The sequence below is a fragment of the Myiozetetes cayanensis genome, unplaced genomic scaffold (genome assembly GCF_022539395.1).
Source record: "Myiozetetes cayanensis isolate MyiCay16 unplaced genomic scaffold, myiCay2020 scf1, whole genome shotgun sequence".
NCBI lineage: Eukaryota > Metazoa > Chordata > Aves > Passeriformes > Tyrannidae > Myiozetetes > Myiozetetes cayanensis.
Genome location: NW_026086604.1, coordinates 83,428,108 through 83,444,401, shown reverse-complemented (window position 1 = coordinate 83,444,401; position 16,294 = coordinate 83,428,108). Strand labels below are relative to the sequence as shown.

The 16,294-nt window shown below is 46.4% G+C and overlaps 1 protein-coding gene across 1 annotated transcript; it reads left to right on the top strand.

The window, feature by feature from the left end:
• The first annotated feature begins 267 nt into the window (after window positions 1–267).
• IRF4 (interferon regulatory factor 4) lies at window positions 268–14,362 on the top strand. Its single transcript, XM_050316631.1, is given in 10 exon segments — window positions 268–447; window positions 449–491; window positions 2,101–2,396; window positions 2,918–3,104; window positions 3,858–3,946; window positions 4,509–4,650; window positions 6,123–6,230; window positions 7,578–7,931; window positions 11,838–11,950; window positions 13,880–14,362. Coding segments are annotated over 10 exon segments (1,656 nt in total). The 3' UTR covers window positions 14,024–14,362.
• Window positions 14,363–16,294: the final 1,932 nt, after the last annotated feature.

Genomic DNA, 16,294 nt, shown 5'->3' with positions numbered 1-16,294 from the left:
CGGCCTTGGTGGGTGGGCGGGCGGATGCCCCCGCCGTCTCCCCGAGCATCCCGGGGGCCCGGCCGGCGCCGTCTAGGACGTTTCTGGTGGGTGTAGCGAGCTGGGTCTTTACAGTAAAAGCCGCCCGGCTCTCACAGGTAGGAGTTTCCCCGGACTATTTATGTATGTGTGTCTGTCTGTATAGATTTAAAAAAACCCAACCCAGCGGGGACGCAGAGAGGGCGCCGGGCTGCACGCCCTCCCGCCCGCAGCGTGTGTTTACCAGCAATGGGTATGTGTCACTGCCTCAGATGTTTTCCAGCTCGCCAAGTCCCCGCTCCCCTCTGCCGGCTCCACCTCCGGGCCCGGGCCCGCCTCCCCCAGCCCGGGCACGACGCCCTCCATCATATAAAGAAACTTCCCGGTGCCGCCGACCCAGTCGCCGTGCGCCCCGTCTCAGCGGCCACCGCGGCAGCCGGCGGCCCCTGCCCGCTCCCAGTGCCGCGACAGAGGTAAGGGCGGCAGAGCCCCCCGGGCTCCCGAGTCCCCCGCCCGCCGCCGGGGCACGGCGGGCCCGCCGCGGGAACCGGCGCGACGGGGAGGGAGGTGGGGTGGGCGGTGCGGGCACCTTGGCTTCTCGCCGTCGGGGCTGCTCCTGTGGCTCTGGGCACCTGAGCGAGCCCTTCGGACTTTTTTTCTTCTTTTTTTTTCCTTCTCTCTCTTTTTTTTTTTTTTTTTTTAAACTTTTTATTCTATTTTACCCCAATTTGAAACAAAAATCTAATGCCCGCCCGTCATGTGCTCCCGAGGTGAAGGCGCGCACCCGGTCCCCGGCCCGGCCGGTTCCCCCCTGCCCTCGGGAGGGTCGCGGAAATGTATGGGAGGGATCCGCTTCATGCTCAGTCAAAGAGGGAAAAATTACTTTTTTTGACTCTTCGCACGGGCTCCGGCGGGCCCCGCGCGGGGGAGCCGCGGCCCCGGACACCCCTCACCAGACACACCATGTGCAAGGGAGGTGCTGGGGGACCGGGTTTGGTGTCCGGGGGGATGCTGCCCCTGCCGAGGGGTGTAAGGGATGCAGAGCGGAGCTGCCCATCTGCCCACAGTAGTGTGCACCTGTCTAGCGAGGGGCTCCGAAAGACTCCTCGTGTGTAGAGGCAAAGATTCCTGGGTGAGGAATTCCTTTTTTTAGCCGTAATAGGCGGGAGGTGGGGGGAGGGATGGAGGTTGGACACCCACGAAACTAAGCTCTTGGGCATTCAAGCACTTTCTCAGATCGATGGGACAAACCTAATGCCAGGTCCCTGTCGCTGGTGTCGGTGTCCTGTCGTTAGCACCTTTTCAGCAGGTGCCTGTCACTGCAGAGCCGCACCGCTCCCTGTGCGTGTGTGCACCTCGGCGAGGTGGGCTGCAAGCTCCCACGTCCCTGGGGACAGTGCCCTTATGCCAGGCTCTGTGGGTTGCTGTCTTTCCGCTTTTAGGTATATGTGATGTATAGATTTGAATGTTGCTATGTATGAGTGCTGGGAGCAGTTGGAGGGGTAGATATGTATAGGACATCATGTGTTCAAACGTGTCTTGCTTAAGGGAGCTTGTGAAAACTACTTTGATGTTATAGATAGATGCCGTATAAATCATAACTGCATGTGGAGCCCTCCAAATTGTGTGCATGTGTCTAATGTCACATATGTGCACTGCCATTTGCAAATAAATTTTTATGCAATTTTTTCCTGTTTTGGTCGAAAAGTAACTCCCCAGTTAAACTCTGGGCAGGATTAGGGGTTTGTGCCTTAAGCCACTTGCAACGAAAATTTCAACAACCGATGTATATTCATGCAAAACAGTGTCGGGACAGGGGGAAGTCTGTCAAAGTCTGCGGCGGGAGCAGTGCCTGGGGAGAGCTGTGGGGGGCTGTGCCCAGTTTCCTGAACCTCTGTACCATGTTTCCCGGGCCCCCCAGGGCCCTGCTGCATGTCCCAGGGCCCCCCTGCATGTAGCTGCTGTTTGGTCTGTGGTATGTGGTGGCATCAGGGACTAAGGACTGATGGCGAGGACTTTGCCCGGCACTTGACCTGTAGGATTTCCTCTCTCCCATCCTGCCCATCTCTTCCCTCTTCACAGCCCCCCAGAGAGCTGGTCCTTGGACGTCTGTGGAGAGGTCAGCTTGGTGGGGCATCCCAAAAAACTCCCACCCAACCTCTGACACAAGTGGCATGAACTTGGAGCCGGGCGAGTGCGGGATGAACTCGGTGAGCTGTGGCAACGGGAAACTCCGCCAGTGGCTGATCGACCAGATAGACAGTGGCAAGTACCCCGGGCTGGTGTGGGAGAACGATGAGAAGAGCATCTTCCGCATCCCCTGGAAGCATGCTGGCAAGCAGGACTACAACCGTGAGGAGGATGCTGCCCTCTTTAAGGTAAGGCTCAGCCTGGGGTTGGGGCATGGGCAGGGGTTGGAACATAGGCAGGACAGACGGGACGCCTGGTGGCTCTGCGATGCCCCTCACCATTCTGTCCTTGGCACCTGCATCTGCAGACTGGTTCTGCTGCCTGGCTGCTGCTGCCAGGCTGGTGGCCCTGGCTGTGCCCTGGTGTCCCCTGTGTTTGCGGGACAGACCCCCCTTTTTCATTTCTCCGTGTGGAGCTAAATGCTGGTGGGACTGCAGCACACCTGTTACCACATTCATCTTGGATTGTTTTCTCCCCTTTCTTGTGCCTGCTAAATTGTTTTTCCTACCTTACCATGATGGGGCTTTTTTAACCTGAACCTATAGGGAGTAAATTCATGCACATATAAGCACACACATATAGGCTGTTTCAAGCATTGTACCTTGTAGTTGATTCTTTTTCTTTTTTTCTTTCTTTTTTTTCTTTCTTTTTTTTTTCTTTCTTTTTTTTTTCCTTTTCTTGCTCTTTTGATTATCTGAAATGTTTTCAGGCTTGGGCTCTTTTTAAAGGAAAGTTCAGAGAGGGCATTGATAAACCAGATCCCCCTACCTGGAAGACAAGATTAAGGTGTGCTTTGAACAAGAGCAATGACTTTGAAGAATTGGTGGAGAGAAGCCAGCTGGACATCTCAGATCCCTATAAAGTGTACAGAATAGTGCCAGAAGGAGCTAAAAAAGGTAAAGCATCTCAAATTCCCTGTGTAACAGAGTGTGAATATGTCTTATTGTAAGCATATGAGGACTGAAGTGTGCTTTTCTGGAATGGCACTGCAGTCTTTTTAAGTCTTTTAAGGAGCCAAAATGAGGGCTCAAGGTGCAGTTTGTTCTGATGACTTTAGAGGCTGTGTCTACAGGAGGACTGCTGGCATTTGAGTCAGAGCACTGAAAGGGAACCCTTGCAAGAAGATGCAGACAGGCGCTCTGCACATCGCTGGAGGAATTGCTCTTTTAGCTGGAGCCTCCCTACCAGTTCTGTGTAGTGAGAGCCAAGCAGGCAGCTCAAAGGACAGGCAAAAAAAATATAAAAATATAAAAATATAAAAATTTGAGGCAGACAGTCAGTGACTACTGCAGGGAGAAGAGCTGGGAGAGAGGGATGCCCAGCCTGCAACCTCCAGGGCAGAGGCAGGGGCACTGTCTGCTCTCCAGGAAGTCCTTGTGCCAGGCAGGGCTTGTAGGATGCAAAGGCTTGGCATCATTATGCACTAGGTATGGGTGGGCAGCACTGTGCTGTGGAGCACTGGAGAACCCAACGGGACAGACTGGCTCCTGGAGCTGCCTGCAAGAGGGTGCTGGGAAGCTGGTCCCAAAGGCATTTTGGTCCTTTGGTTGTTCAGTGGCAGGTTGTATGGATTTGTCTTCAATGTGCTGATTTCACATTTCTTCAGATGTGGTTGACATAGTTTATTTTCATCCCTCGGGTGAACATAGGTGCAAAGCAAATCAGTATGGAGGAGCAACCATTAATGATGAACCATCCCTTTCCAATAACCTCTCCTTACACTGCACTACCATCCCAGGTATGGCATTAGTTAAATATTTTGCTTGATGCTTCTACACTGAGCAGCATAATTTCTGTGCTATGCGCTATGTCTGTCCTTGCTGGTGGGGATCTCTTGTTCTCTCTGTGAAGAAACTTTATTATGGAAACTGAGAAATTGAGAAGCAACTTTTCTAATGTCAGATGAGGCCACAGGGCAGTTGATTTCCCTTGGTGTTGTTCATCCCAGAGTAATGGTTCTTTTCTGTTGGACGATAGATACTAGTGCCCTGCCATTCTGTTGATGCCAGAATGTAAGCACCCAATGAAGCCTTGCTCTTTCAAGCAGACATTTACCAGCAGTGCTTTGACTGCCCTTTGTTATTCCACTCCGCTTATTATTTACACCAGTGGTGGGAAACTCATTTGAAAGCCTCATTGGTGGTGGTGGCGACATGCCATTCGTGTAGTCTGGGCAAAGCTTAGACCTCCACGAGCTTTGGCAGAGAAAATCAAGGAGCTTAGATACGAAAGCTGATACAATGCACAGCATTAGTTTTGACAGCTGCCTACTAAAAAAAATGCCTCGTTAAATTGAATAGGTACCGAACTACATGTTACCCCATGAACGGAACTGGAGGGAGTTTGCCCCGGAGCAGCCACATCCTGACATTCCCTACCAGTGCGCCAGCGTCCCCTTCCCGGCTCGCAGTCATCACTGGCAAGGACCCGGCTGTGAAAATGGTAAGACATTCCTGTTTAGGGCTGCTTGCTGAGGTTGGTCACCTAGAGGAACCTCAGTTTTCAGTTCTATTCCTTGTGGCTTTGATTGGAATTCACAAAAGTGGACAGAGAGGAGTGCTGGGTTCCCTTAAGAGACCCACAGGTCCATGGCAAGAGCCTTTGTCCAGGCTCCTGTGTTTCCTACCATCATATATATAAAGTGTGGGCTACGCAGTCCTCTGAACTGACAGAAGTCAGCCCCAAAGTTCTCAGCTGTCTCAAAAACCTTGAGCAATAAAGAAGGCAACCAAACCCCACAAAAGAACCCAAATGGGAACATATGTTCTTTAGCTTTTCTTTCTGATTTCGGACTTTTTGAGGCACATGTCACTGAGGTTTTCCCTCCAGCCTTGTTGGTTAGACTGGCATTATTCTACCGAGAAGAAAGCTGGAATTATTACTTTATTTTAGTGCTGCAGCAGTGGGACAACTTGTCATAGATTGAGACTCTCTTGGGGCTGGCACAGCAGAAGCAGAATAAAGAAACGTTCCCTTCCCTGAAGATCTCACAGTACCGACGCCTAACATAATCATGGCTTTCCGAGCTCTGCATCCTTAGGAAAAAGCCTGAAGTGTGAAAATTGGCAATGCTGAAGCCTGCAGGGAATAAAACATAAGAGAAAGGGAACCATGTGCTGTAGACCCCTCTAGGATAACTCACCTGAGAATGCAGGCATTTTCTTTGTGAGGAGAAGCAGTTGGTTCAGAAGGGCAGGAAAGGATGGAAAGCGAAAAAGGACTTCTTAGAATAGGTGCTACATTTTCAGAGGACAGCTCTCTAGAGGTTTTGGTGCAGAGAAATCTTTGGGTCTGCTAAAAAGTAAATTCTCAGTGCACTGATACTCTTGCTGGCAGCATATTGGAATTATTAGGCAGAATCCTTTGCTTTTAGTTGAGCTATTTGCTAATAAAAAAATCAGTGTAGCAAGCAGAATGAACTCTGCCCTGAAGTACATCCTCTGCAGCAGTTAAACATATAAATAAAATCCCAATAACCTTCTGCTGCACATTTTTCTTTACGTACATTTAAACAGCGTTAATCCCACCTTTATTGTTATACCCATCACTAGTTAAATTCCTTATACAAAATGGATTGTTTCATGCAGATGACTTTTAAGAGCACTGTTGTCTAGTTAACAATATGTAAATTATTTCTCTAATAGAATAATATGTTAGGTAAGGAGAAGGACTAAAATGCTAAGGGAATATTTCATGCAGACCCAAATACAAACACAGTCCGAGTAACATCTGGAGTGATTGGTAGAGTTGGTATACCAGGAAAAACTGGGAAATAGGACCTTTTTCAGAAGAAGGGGAAAGACAGAGTTCCTGTTGGGGTCCAGAAAAACTCACTTTTGCATTGCTGTGCTCTCTACCTTAGCTTTTCTTTTAGGATTTAGGCTGCTGTCACTGACTTTTGTTTGTGAAAACAGGTTGTCAGGTGACAGGAACCTTTTATGCTTGTGCTCCTCCTGAGTCCCAGACTCCCGGCATCCCGATTGAGCCAAGCATAAGGTCTGGTGAAGCCCTTGCCCTGTCAGGTAAGGTCTGTAACCCTCAGGCTTCCTGGGGAACTTGACAAGAGACTTTCAGTTTTGACTTGTCTGGGGACCATCTTTCCTTTCTGATGGAAGTTAAAAAGAAGGAAAAAACCCCAACAAAAACCCGAAAAACAAACCAAACCAACCAACCAAACAAAAACAAAACAAAAAAACCCCAAATCTCTTTAATGAATGAATTTGGTGTATGGTGTTTAGCCTCTGTTTTCCAGGATACTTAAGCACTTCTAGCCCCAGCTTCAAGGGATGGAGGTTGTTAAAATTATTGGAAGCACTTCACTGGCTCACAGTATTAATGCTGGGTTGCTTTGGTGAGACACCAAATCAGACCTTCCCAGAGGAGTTTGGAAATTTTTGGGGGTCAGTGATTTAAGGCTCAGTTTTTCATCTGAGAGGAGCCCCCAAAAAATTGGTGTTTCCTGGGTGCTTAGTTGTGCTCCTGCTGTTGCCATCTGGCTTTGCTCTGCTTCATTATTGCAGGTGGAAAAAAAAAATGTTCAGGAAAGAAAAGGGAAGTAATTTCAGCCAGGTTTGCAGATGTCCAGATGCTGGGGAACTGTCTGAATAACTCTGGGAAAAAGGTGTGGGAATAATGGATAAACCTGTAATGTGGCACTTGGCGGGTTTCTTGAGCGGGATTGTTCCCCTGAATCAGGGTCAGTATGTATGTATATATGTGTGTGCTAGTGTGTGCATATAAAATACATTTTACACACACACACACGTGTGTGTGTATATATATATATATATTCAGTGCTATGTGAATTCTTAGGAGTCAGCCAAGTTGACCAAATGGCCATATGAAAGTAAGGCTGGGGATTTTGGGTACAGCCCTGTTGGAGCTGGAGCCAGCAGTCTCTTCTCTTCAGGCAGCTGAGTGCAAGTTTGCAGGTCCCCTGTGCAGAAGCCTCTTTTATGCAAAATCTGGGAGGAAACATAGCTACTTCCTTATTAAATCTGAGGAAGTGTGTTGAGCTGGTGGGTTTAATTGTGACATGAACTTGGAAAATGTGACAAACATCATCTTTTTGTGTGCGGATTTTTCCTTTTAAATGGAAATGTGAATTTTCCCACACATCAGTAACCCTTTTAATACAATGAGAGAGCATTAATGCTACTATGCTCAACAAGTTTTAGTATTTATATTCTTTTTTTTTTTTTTTTTTTTTTTTGTTAATGTGAACTTCTGGGTGGTGCTGACCACCAGTCTCAGAAATCTCATGCAAACTTGTCTCTTGGCCTTAGTACAGAAATGAAACATGAAACATCTGTCCTAATGTAACTCAGTGATTCTTGTTTGTTTGTTTGTTTGTTTGTTTCTCCTTGTAGACTGTAGACTCCACATCTGCTTATATTACCGTGAAATACTGGTGAAGGAGGTGACAACTTCTAGTCCTGAAGGTTGTAGGATATCCCATGGCCAAAGTTATGAGGTCAGCAGCCTGGACCAAGTTATCTTCCCTTATCCAGAGGATAATGGCCAGAGGAAGAACATAGAAAAACTACTGAACCACCTGGAACGAGGAGTAATACTGTGGATGGCACCTGATGGCCTCTACGCTAAGAGACTTTGCCAAAGCAGGATCTACTGGGACGGGCCTCTGGCGCTCTGCAGTGACCAACCCAACAAGCTGGAACGAGACCAAACATGCAAGCTGTTTGATACTCAGCAGTTTTTAGCAGGTAATTCCCACTATGGCTTTGATATTGTTTCTGGAGACGTCACCTGGTCGCTGTTCACATCAGCTTTACAGGAGTGCTCTTTCCATGCTACCTGATGAATTACCCCTTAATTCCTCTGGGCAAGTGCAGTCAAAGGGTGGTTGAATGCTGAATAGTCTTGTTAATTTCTGTACTGTGTGCACATTCAATGCCCCTGCACAAACTAGCAGGAGTGAACTAATGCTCAGCTGGTGACACCCAATTCCCCACATTTCTATAAGAAGCATGAGGAGGAACCTCACAAAATAGTCTTTCCTCAAACTGAGTGGCATAGCAAAATGGATCCTGATCTTGTATCTGCTTGTCTAAGTCCTGGATAGGTCTGTAGTCTGCACTTGCACTGCTTTCAACTTGACCCAGAGTGAGATCTTGCCCAGGGACAAATTTGAGTAGAAAGCCTTCTTCTAAGTCTATGCCAGTGTTTAAAAGATATCTTGGAGGTAAAAAGGATTTCACAAGCTCTGGAATTTCAGTATTGAGTAATATTCTGAGGAAGGAGATGCATTACCTTGCCAGAGCTCTGTGGAAATGCCTGGTTTTGCACCGGTCAATGCAGAGGGGGGAAGGGCATACTTTAGGACAGTGCTTTTTCCTTCCAGTCCATGAAGAGAAGGGGCAAAGCCTCAACTCTGCTTCCCAGCATACCTGAGTACTTAGAGAAGAGAGCTGTCCACACAGAGAAACTGGTGGGAGGTGGTAATTGTCCCAGAGGACAGCTTAGGCAGTAGTAATACACATTGGCCCTGTTTTGACATTTCTTGTATCACTTAGAGGTGAACTGTGTGCCTGTGATTTGGTGTGTTTTCTTACTAGAACAGAGCATCAGCACCAGCATGACACTCTAAGGTGAATAATGCCTTGCAAAATTAAAAAACAAAGCAACAGCAAACTAAATCTATCTAAATCAGCAGATTTAGCATATTTTATATTCCAGAGTTGATGCACAGTCCTAGAAAAACCATCAAGAAAAAATGCATTTAAAGAGAGAAATCTTATATGAATGTGAGAATTGACAGTTAGAAAGGGGAATTTGAGGTCAGGGTATTGGCTTGGGCTTCAATCACATGCTAATTTAAAGATGTATAATTCTGCCCCGATGATGGTTTTGGAAATCCCTTTCCCTTTTCTTCAGGTGGTTTTTTAGATGTACTCTGGGTTCTTCCAAACGGTTGACAGGACATCTCTTTTTAGACACCTAACCCCCAGAGAGAAGCTCAAACAATAGTTATTTTTCACCCCTCCTAAATTACTTATGCACCAGTGCCTGTGCAAACCCAAGCATGTGGTTGAAGTTACAGTCTGTGGTGTGTGCAAAGTGAGTTTTTGCATGTGACGATGCTCGGCTGGGTTTGTAAGTGACTTGCCATGGGCGGATCACATCTGCACGTTAATTGAATGTGCTGAGGTCCCAGGCTGCAAGCAAGCTTAGGGATTCCCCCAGCCTATGAAACTGGGTCTCCCTTGAGAAGAGAGGCAGGAGATCTCTGCCAGAAGAGGGAATCGTGAACAGCAGAGGAAAGGACAGATGCAGAGCTGCTATGGGACTGCAGCTGTTGGGAAACCGTTGAGGGGCTGGACCCTGCAATGCAGACTGCACTGGAGCTGTGTTCAGAAGCCTCTACTGCTGAGAAAGCTAAAACGGCAATAAATCAGAAACCAGGGGAATGGTCTCTGGGAAGAGAGGTGAATGCACTAAATTGGGCTGCTTGGAGAGTAGGAGCACAGATGGAGTGTGACAGTGGCAGCCAGAGAAATGTTGGCTTGGCGGAAGGAGAGGTGGATGGAGCTAGAGTATCAGGAGATGGGAAAGGTTTGGTGAGGCGCATGGGAAGACCTCTGGTGTTGAAGGATGCACTTGGGCCTGGAAAGGGAGACAGAGTGAGTGGAGGGTTTTAGAGAAGCATGGGGCTGACCTCAAGCCAGAATTATCCTGCTGGGAAAGGACTTTCTTTTCCAGGTCCATGCTGTGGGCATTCCCATGGGTATTCAGGATTTGGAGAGTTGCTGAGGCCAAGTAAAACATGGGAAAGAGGAAGGTGAAAGAAGTTCCCCATTAGCAGTGTGGTTGGACTGGCCTTGGGTGGATCATCCTTCCCTCTGCTGTGGCAGCACAGAGGGAAGCAGGGTCCCATGGAAAATAGCTGTTCTCTCTTGGCATATCCTCAGAAAGTTCATGGCACTTTTCAGTGATTCTGGGGAGACTTTGGGGAAAACTATGCTTTAGTCAATGTTTCAAGAGAGCTACCCATTGTTTTACTGACCCTACTAGTAACACTAGAAGTCCAAGCCAGCGTTGGGATGCTATTATGGTAGCCACTGAATTCACACCTTGACCTGAAAAACTCACAGTTAAGAGTAGGAATGGCAGGGGTGTATTTTGGGAAGAGATGTGTTTGTCATGTTAAGTTGAAAGACTCTCTCTTCCCTCTGTAGCAGGGAGGGTGCCTCTTTATAATACATTGGGTTTAATATTAAATTCAGCTTTTTCCAGAAAACATGAACAGGGTTATAAATTAAAACGAAATCTTTACCAGTCAGCTATCTAGAAATACTTAACACAGAGTTTAGCAAAGATATTGCTTTAAATGGAATTTTCTCTTTACTGGATGGAAATGCACTGTCTAAAACACAATGTTTGGTCCACAACATTGGTGATTTTCTTCTGAGTGCAAGTACCTCATAGAGGTCTCCCCCACTGTCTTTCATAGGGGACACTGCCTATTGGAATAATAATATAATTTGACCATTTCACTTTGCACAAGGTTATGGGTTGGTGAAGAGAGTGCAGGAGCACAGAAGACAGAGGCTCTTTTGCTGGCTCAGTACGTGGCTAAAATACAACCATTACCTTTTGTCACCTCCGTGTCCCCCAGTAGATACAGTGGTGGCAGTGGCTCCATGACTGTCTAGTTGGGTCTGAATTTCATGCCTGGCAGTACTTTGAGTCTCTGGCTCTACTAAGCCATTGGTTTCAGTCCAGATGTTGGGTGTCTGCTTGAGTGGTTCCCAGCTATTGCCAGGGTTCCCAGCTTCTGCTCCAGGGGTTCTGCTGCCGAGGTCCAATAGAAGTGTTAATTGGAAGGTGTCTTGGTTTGTGCATATGAAATTAATTGTGAGACAAGACAAGTAGAAAAATTACAGTGTTGTAACTAGCTCTCCCTGATCTGTGGGAAGGTCTCCAAACTCAGTGTCTTCTCTTTACTTCTTGTCTTTTCCCTAACCTCTCTTGTCCTCCCCTGAAGTTACTTTATCTTTTCCCCTTGTCTTCCAGGGTCATCCACACAGTCCGTCTTAGCAGCCTATACTGGTTTTGGCTGCAGTAGAATTAATTTTCTTCATAGAGGTCCATGTGGTGCTATGGGTTGGATTTGTGACCAAAACAGTGCTGATAACACAGGAATATTGTAGCTAATGTTGAACAGTGCAAGTGCAATGTCAAGGTGTTCTGTGTTTCTCACTCTGCCCTCACATCATGCAGTCTGGGGTGGACAAGAGTCTGGGAAGGGACACGGCTGGGACAGCTGACCCAAGTTGAGGGATATTCCATACCATATGACCTTGTTTTCTGCAGTAAAACAGGGCATGGGAGAATTTGCCAGAGGTTGTTGTTGCTTGGGGATTGGCTGAGCATTGGTCTGCTGGTTGTGAGCGACTGCTTTTTCCATCACCCATTTTTCTTTGTTTCGTCTTTTTTTTTCTTATTCTCCTTTTATTCATTAAATTGTCTTTATCTCAAGGCACAATTTTTTTTTGCCTTTGTCGTTCTGTTTTTCTCCCCCATGCCAGGGGCAGGAGTGAATGAGCAGCTGCATGGAGCTTGCCTGTCTGCTATGATTATTCCACAACAAAAACTTTCTCTTTTTCCAGAGCTACAAGCCTTTGCTCACCATGGACGTCCACTGCCAAGATACCAGGTTGCTCTTTGCTTTGGGGAGGAATTTCCAGATCCACAGAGGCAGAGGAAACTAATTACAGCCCATGTGAGTAGGATTTCTGCCTTACCTAAAAGAAACATACTTCTTCGAGGATATGAATCTGCCAGTCAGGCTTTTGAATCTCATGTAGGTTGTGAGGGAGGTAATAAATTCTTGAAAAACCAGCACCATGCAGAGCAAGGTTTAATCCCCAGATCTGCCAAGGACTGACAGGTAGCCCTCAGTAGGGCAGAGCACCTGATTTTCTCTCTCTGTAGAGCATGTTATTTGTGATCTGTTGAAAATCCCATCAATACCTAAAGCTGAAATGCACCCTGGAACTGCTGGGCTGTGTTGTTATCACCAGACCAGACTGTGCTCACAGTGGTACCAGTGCAGGACATGGTGCTTTTTCATCCACTGCACCTGAAGGTGCTCCAGAATCCCAGCCTGCATCTCAGGGACCTTAATGAGATGCAGGGACTGCCTGTGCAGCTTCAGGGTTCGAGTACCTGGCAAGCTCATGGGCTGACTGACCACAGTTCACACACACTCAAAGCTAGTGTTTCGGGATGCTCTCTGAGAGAGGGTGATGACAGAGACTGAGACCAGGTACTTTCTGAATTGGCTGTATTGGCCCATAAAACCACAAGAGAGGTGATAATGTGCACATTAGTGGCAGGGCTTATCTTATTGCATCCTTGGGAAGAAAACCAGTATCTCTCTTAATTTTTCGAAAGCCCCTTCAGTAGCAGCAGAAGGGGGACAATGTAGTAGCCCCTTCAGTAGTCAGAGTTCTATCATAAGCTGTGGCCTCCCCTTAGCTGCATTGCTGCCTAGCAGTTCTCTGGGGTTGAAGTTGTGAGGCTCACAGATTCCATCCTGAGCTGTGCAATGGCTGGTTAGAGATAGCTGCTCATTCCCGATTCTCCCTAAACTCTTTTCTGTTCCTATTTTGGTTTTCCAGCTTTCCATCCCTCCTTCCTCTCACCAGCCCTCTTATCCATCTCTGGTCCTGGCATCTTTTCTGTGAGCCTGTATCTCCTGCTCTTTCTAGACCTTTGCTTCCCCCTTACCAATTGCTCAGTCTGCTCAACCTCTTAGTCTGTCCTGACCCGTGGGCTCATGGGGCTCCAACCATCCCACCAAACATGCCATGGGAGCTGTCTGGCTCACCTGTCCTGCTGCCTTCCCATCTCCCCTATGGCATTGTTTTCCTTCCAAATGGTGCCCATTCTTAATGTGAAGGACTTGGCTGACCAGTAGGAGTGGGTTGTGTAGAAGTGTCATCTAGCCTGTCTGTCCCCTGAGAGTAAGGAGAGCTTCATGTACTTGTTCTCAGTGTACAGCTTAAATATTTGCAGTCAGAGCCCAAAGCCCTGAGGGGCAGTGGGGGTTTCTGAAGAGACACAAGTGAAGGCAGTGTTAAATCATACAAATCCCACTTGGTGGTTGAACAGATTCCTCATCAGAGCTTGAATGAAGAGAAACAAGAGAAATCATGGTGTGAGGTCGAAGTCTAATTTCAAACACAGTCATTTGGCCATGTATCTCAGTCTGCCTGAGGGCTCTAGCATTTCAAGTTAAGTCTTCAAAGTACTTTGCAATGCAGACAAGACTTTTGACATATTGCATATGTATTTAAACACCTCGAGGGGCCGTGGACACGTGTGTCTTGTGGGCACCACTCACGCCCTGGGGCTGGCTAAGGGGCTGCAATTTTTTATACATTATTTGTGTCACTGATACATTCCCAGGCTGTGGAGGTAAGGAAGTGTGTGCAGGTAGTAAGGCACTCGGCAGCAGAGCTAGGCTAGGCTAGGCAAGACCTATCTTAAAATAGAGATTAGTGAGACCGCTGAAACGTTTTTCCCATTCTGGTAAGCAGAACTGTTTTGTCCCGCCTTGTTTTTAACTTAAAACCACCGTAAATAATCAAGATGAGGAGCATGAAGTTTTGTCACGTGTCTGATTAACATTTTGTCTGTTCTTAAGGTTGAACCAATGTTTGCCAGGCAGCTGTATTACTTTGCTCAACAAAACAGTGGACATCTGCTGAGAGGCTATGATTTACCAGAACTTGTGACTAGTCCAGAGGATTATCACAGATCTATTCGCCATTCCTCTATTCAAGAATAAGATCCTCAGAAAGAGTGTCTTTAAAGGCAATGCAAAGATTGTGCAGAGTGGAGGAGCAGATCTGGGTCACGATTTGGAGATCCACATCACAGCTGGATACGTTCAGGGGTTCAATGATAGGAAAATGAACTAGGACAACTGTATTGTACAATAAAAGTGACGTGTCTTCAACATTTGGATGCTATGTCTCACATAGAGTTCCACTGTTGCTGAGAATAACTCAAAACTGACAAAATGATTGCTATGTTTACGTTTGCTTAATGTTTTTCTTGGGTTTTGTGGATTGATACTAACCGAAGACTTCAGTCCAGAGTTTACACTGTTACCTTTGCAGGGCTATTTATTTTGGATTACTGATCTCAGGGAAAGTACATAAATTTGTGGTGTTCCCGATTTGAAACTGTAGCTACTGTAGGTGGGTAGTAAATGTAGATGGTTTATTGAGAATAGCTAATACGTGTTAGTGGTTATAAATTTAGATTCGTAAGTGTGATGCCTATATTCTTGTATAGAATATTTCAGTGTATTTTTTGAAAACAATGCAATTCTTCAGAGACATATTTTTTTAATGCCTGACTGACATTTGTCCTGACAATGAATTTTGTTGCTGCCATTGTTTTTATTGGATTAGCTTCCATGATAGCAATTTCTGAGGTGATGCATTTATGGTACTGTGTTAAGAAAAGTGACCATTCAACTCATATTACCTGTGAATTTAGTGGATTAATCACTAAAATTCTAGAGTCCCAAAGTGCAGGTTTAAGAAGAAATTACATTTTTCTTATAATTGAAAGCTACTATGCATTATACATATATATATTTATGTATATATGCATTAAAATGAAGTTGGCAGACCTTGCAAATAGCACAGAAATGGTCCAGCTACCCCTTTTTTGATGTCACATGCATGAGCCGGGTTAAAATAACCACTGCCTCTGACTTACATAGAGCCACCTCTGCTCTTTGTGGGCACTTGCAGCGTTTTTCCAGTGGTACTGAAATAACTGAAGGGAGAGCTCAAGGAGAGCAGCATTTGGCCTCCTTTATTAAGACAGTCAAGGAAAATACCTGTTTGAGCATTTGTAGAATTTGATGCAATTTTCAACTTTTAGTGATAGGATGCCATTATAAAGACAAAGAGATCTGTTGAGTATACATGTCAATGGCATTTCCTCACTGTTGAGCAGACTGTGTAATCTTTGCAGCTTTAATTCCAGAACATGATCCCCCTGTGCTTAACAGACATACTTCACTTGACTTCCTAAATGAGGAAGAAAAAATGGTACTTGGTCTGGCAGCAGACTTGTGTTCTAGGGACTTTGAATTTATACATCTTAGAGATGCATACTCTTCTGGGATATATTATCCCCCTCCTTCTCCACAGTGCCAAACAGAATCAACAGATCATTTCAACTTTGTTACTTGAAGGTTTTTTTCCTGGCTGAAAGATTTCCATGGGGGAGACATTAAAAGCAATGCTCTAGGGGACCTTCAGAGCTTCGCATATGCTTTTGTCCTGTGCATACATTTTACAGAAAGGGACTTTCGTGTTCAAACTTAACTGGTACAATACAAATATTTGATGTGTTCTTTCAGTTTTTTTCTAGTGGTCGTTGCTTCATATGCTCATTGCTTCAGCTCATGTCTTAGAATAAAGTTCTATTTCCCTACCAGCTCGATTCATATGTGTTGTTTTCAGTAGTGGGACAGATCTAACGTGCGGGGTTCTGCACTGTGAACCTGGGCAGTGCTGCTGGCTGTCTATGGGGAACTCTGTTCTAAGCCAGAAGTGCAGACAAAGGTCAAAAGGTAAGTATTTTTGCTTACAGAAATGTCTGCGATACTAGCCACAGGTAGTAGAAAAGGGGAAAATAGGGAGGTTACCCTTCGGCTGTTGGTCTCCCGACAGGCCCATGGACAATGCAGCAGAGCCCTGTAGCCAGGGATCTGGTCCTGTCACCTGAAGGTTCTGCCCCTGCCTCTCCAGGACCTCTGGGTCTGGGAACGAAGCTGGTGCCCCCCTGCCCGGCCCATCACGTGGGGACCTCTGACTGCCACTTGCTGAGCTGGCAGCTGGAGGTGGTGGTCGCTGGTTGCTGTAATTCCCAGAGTGCTTTCAAGTGAGTAAAGCTAGGAGAGGGTGAAAAGGAGGATGATACAGTGAATTAAAATACTGAAGTTTTGAATAGGAGTGAATTCACCAGGAAGCCCCTCTTTACTGGAAATCAGGGTCCTGAGAGGAGTCCTTGGGTGCAGGAGCTTACAGAGCAA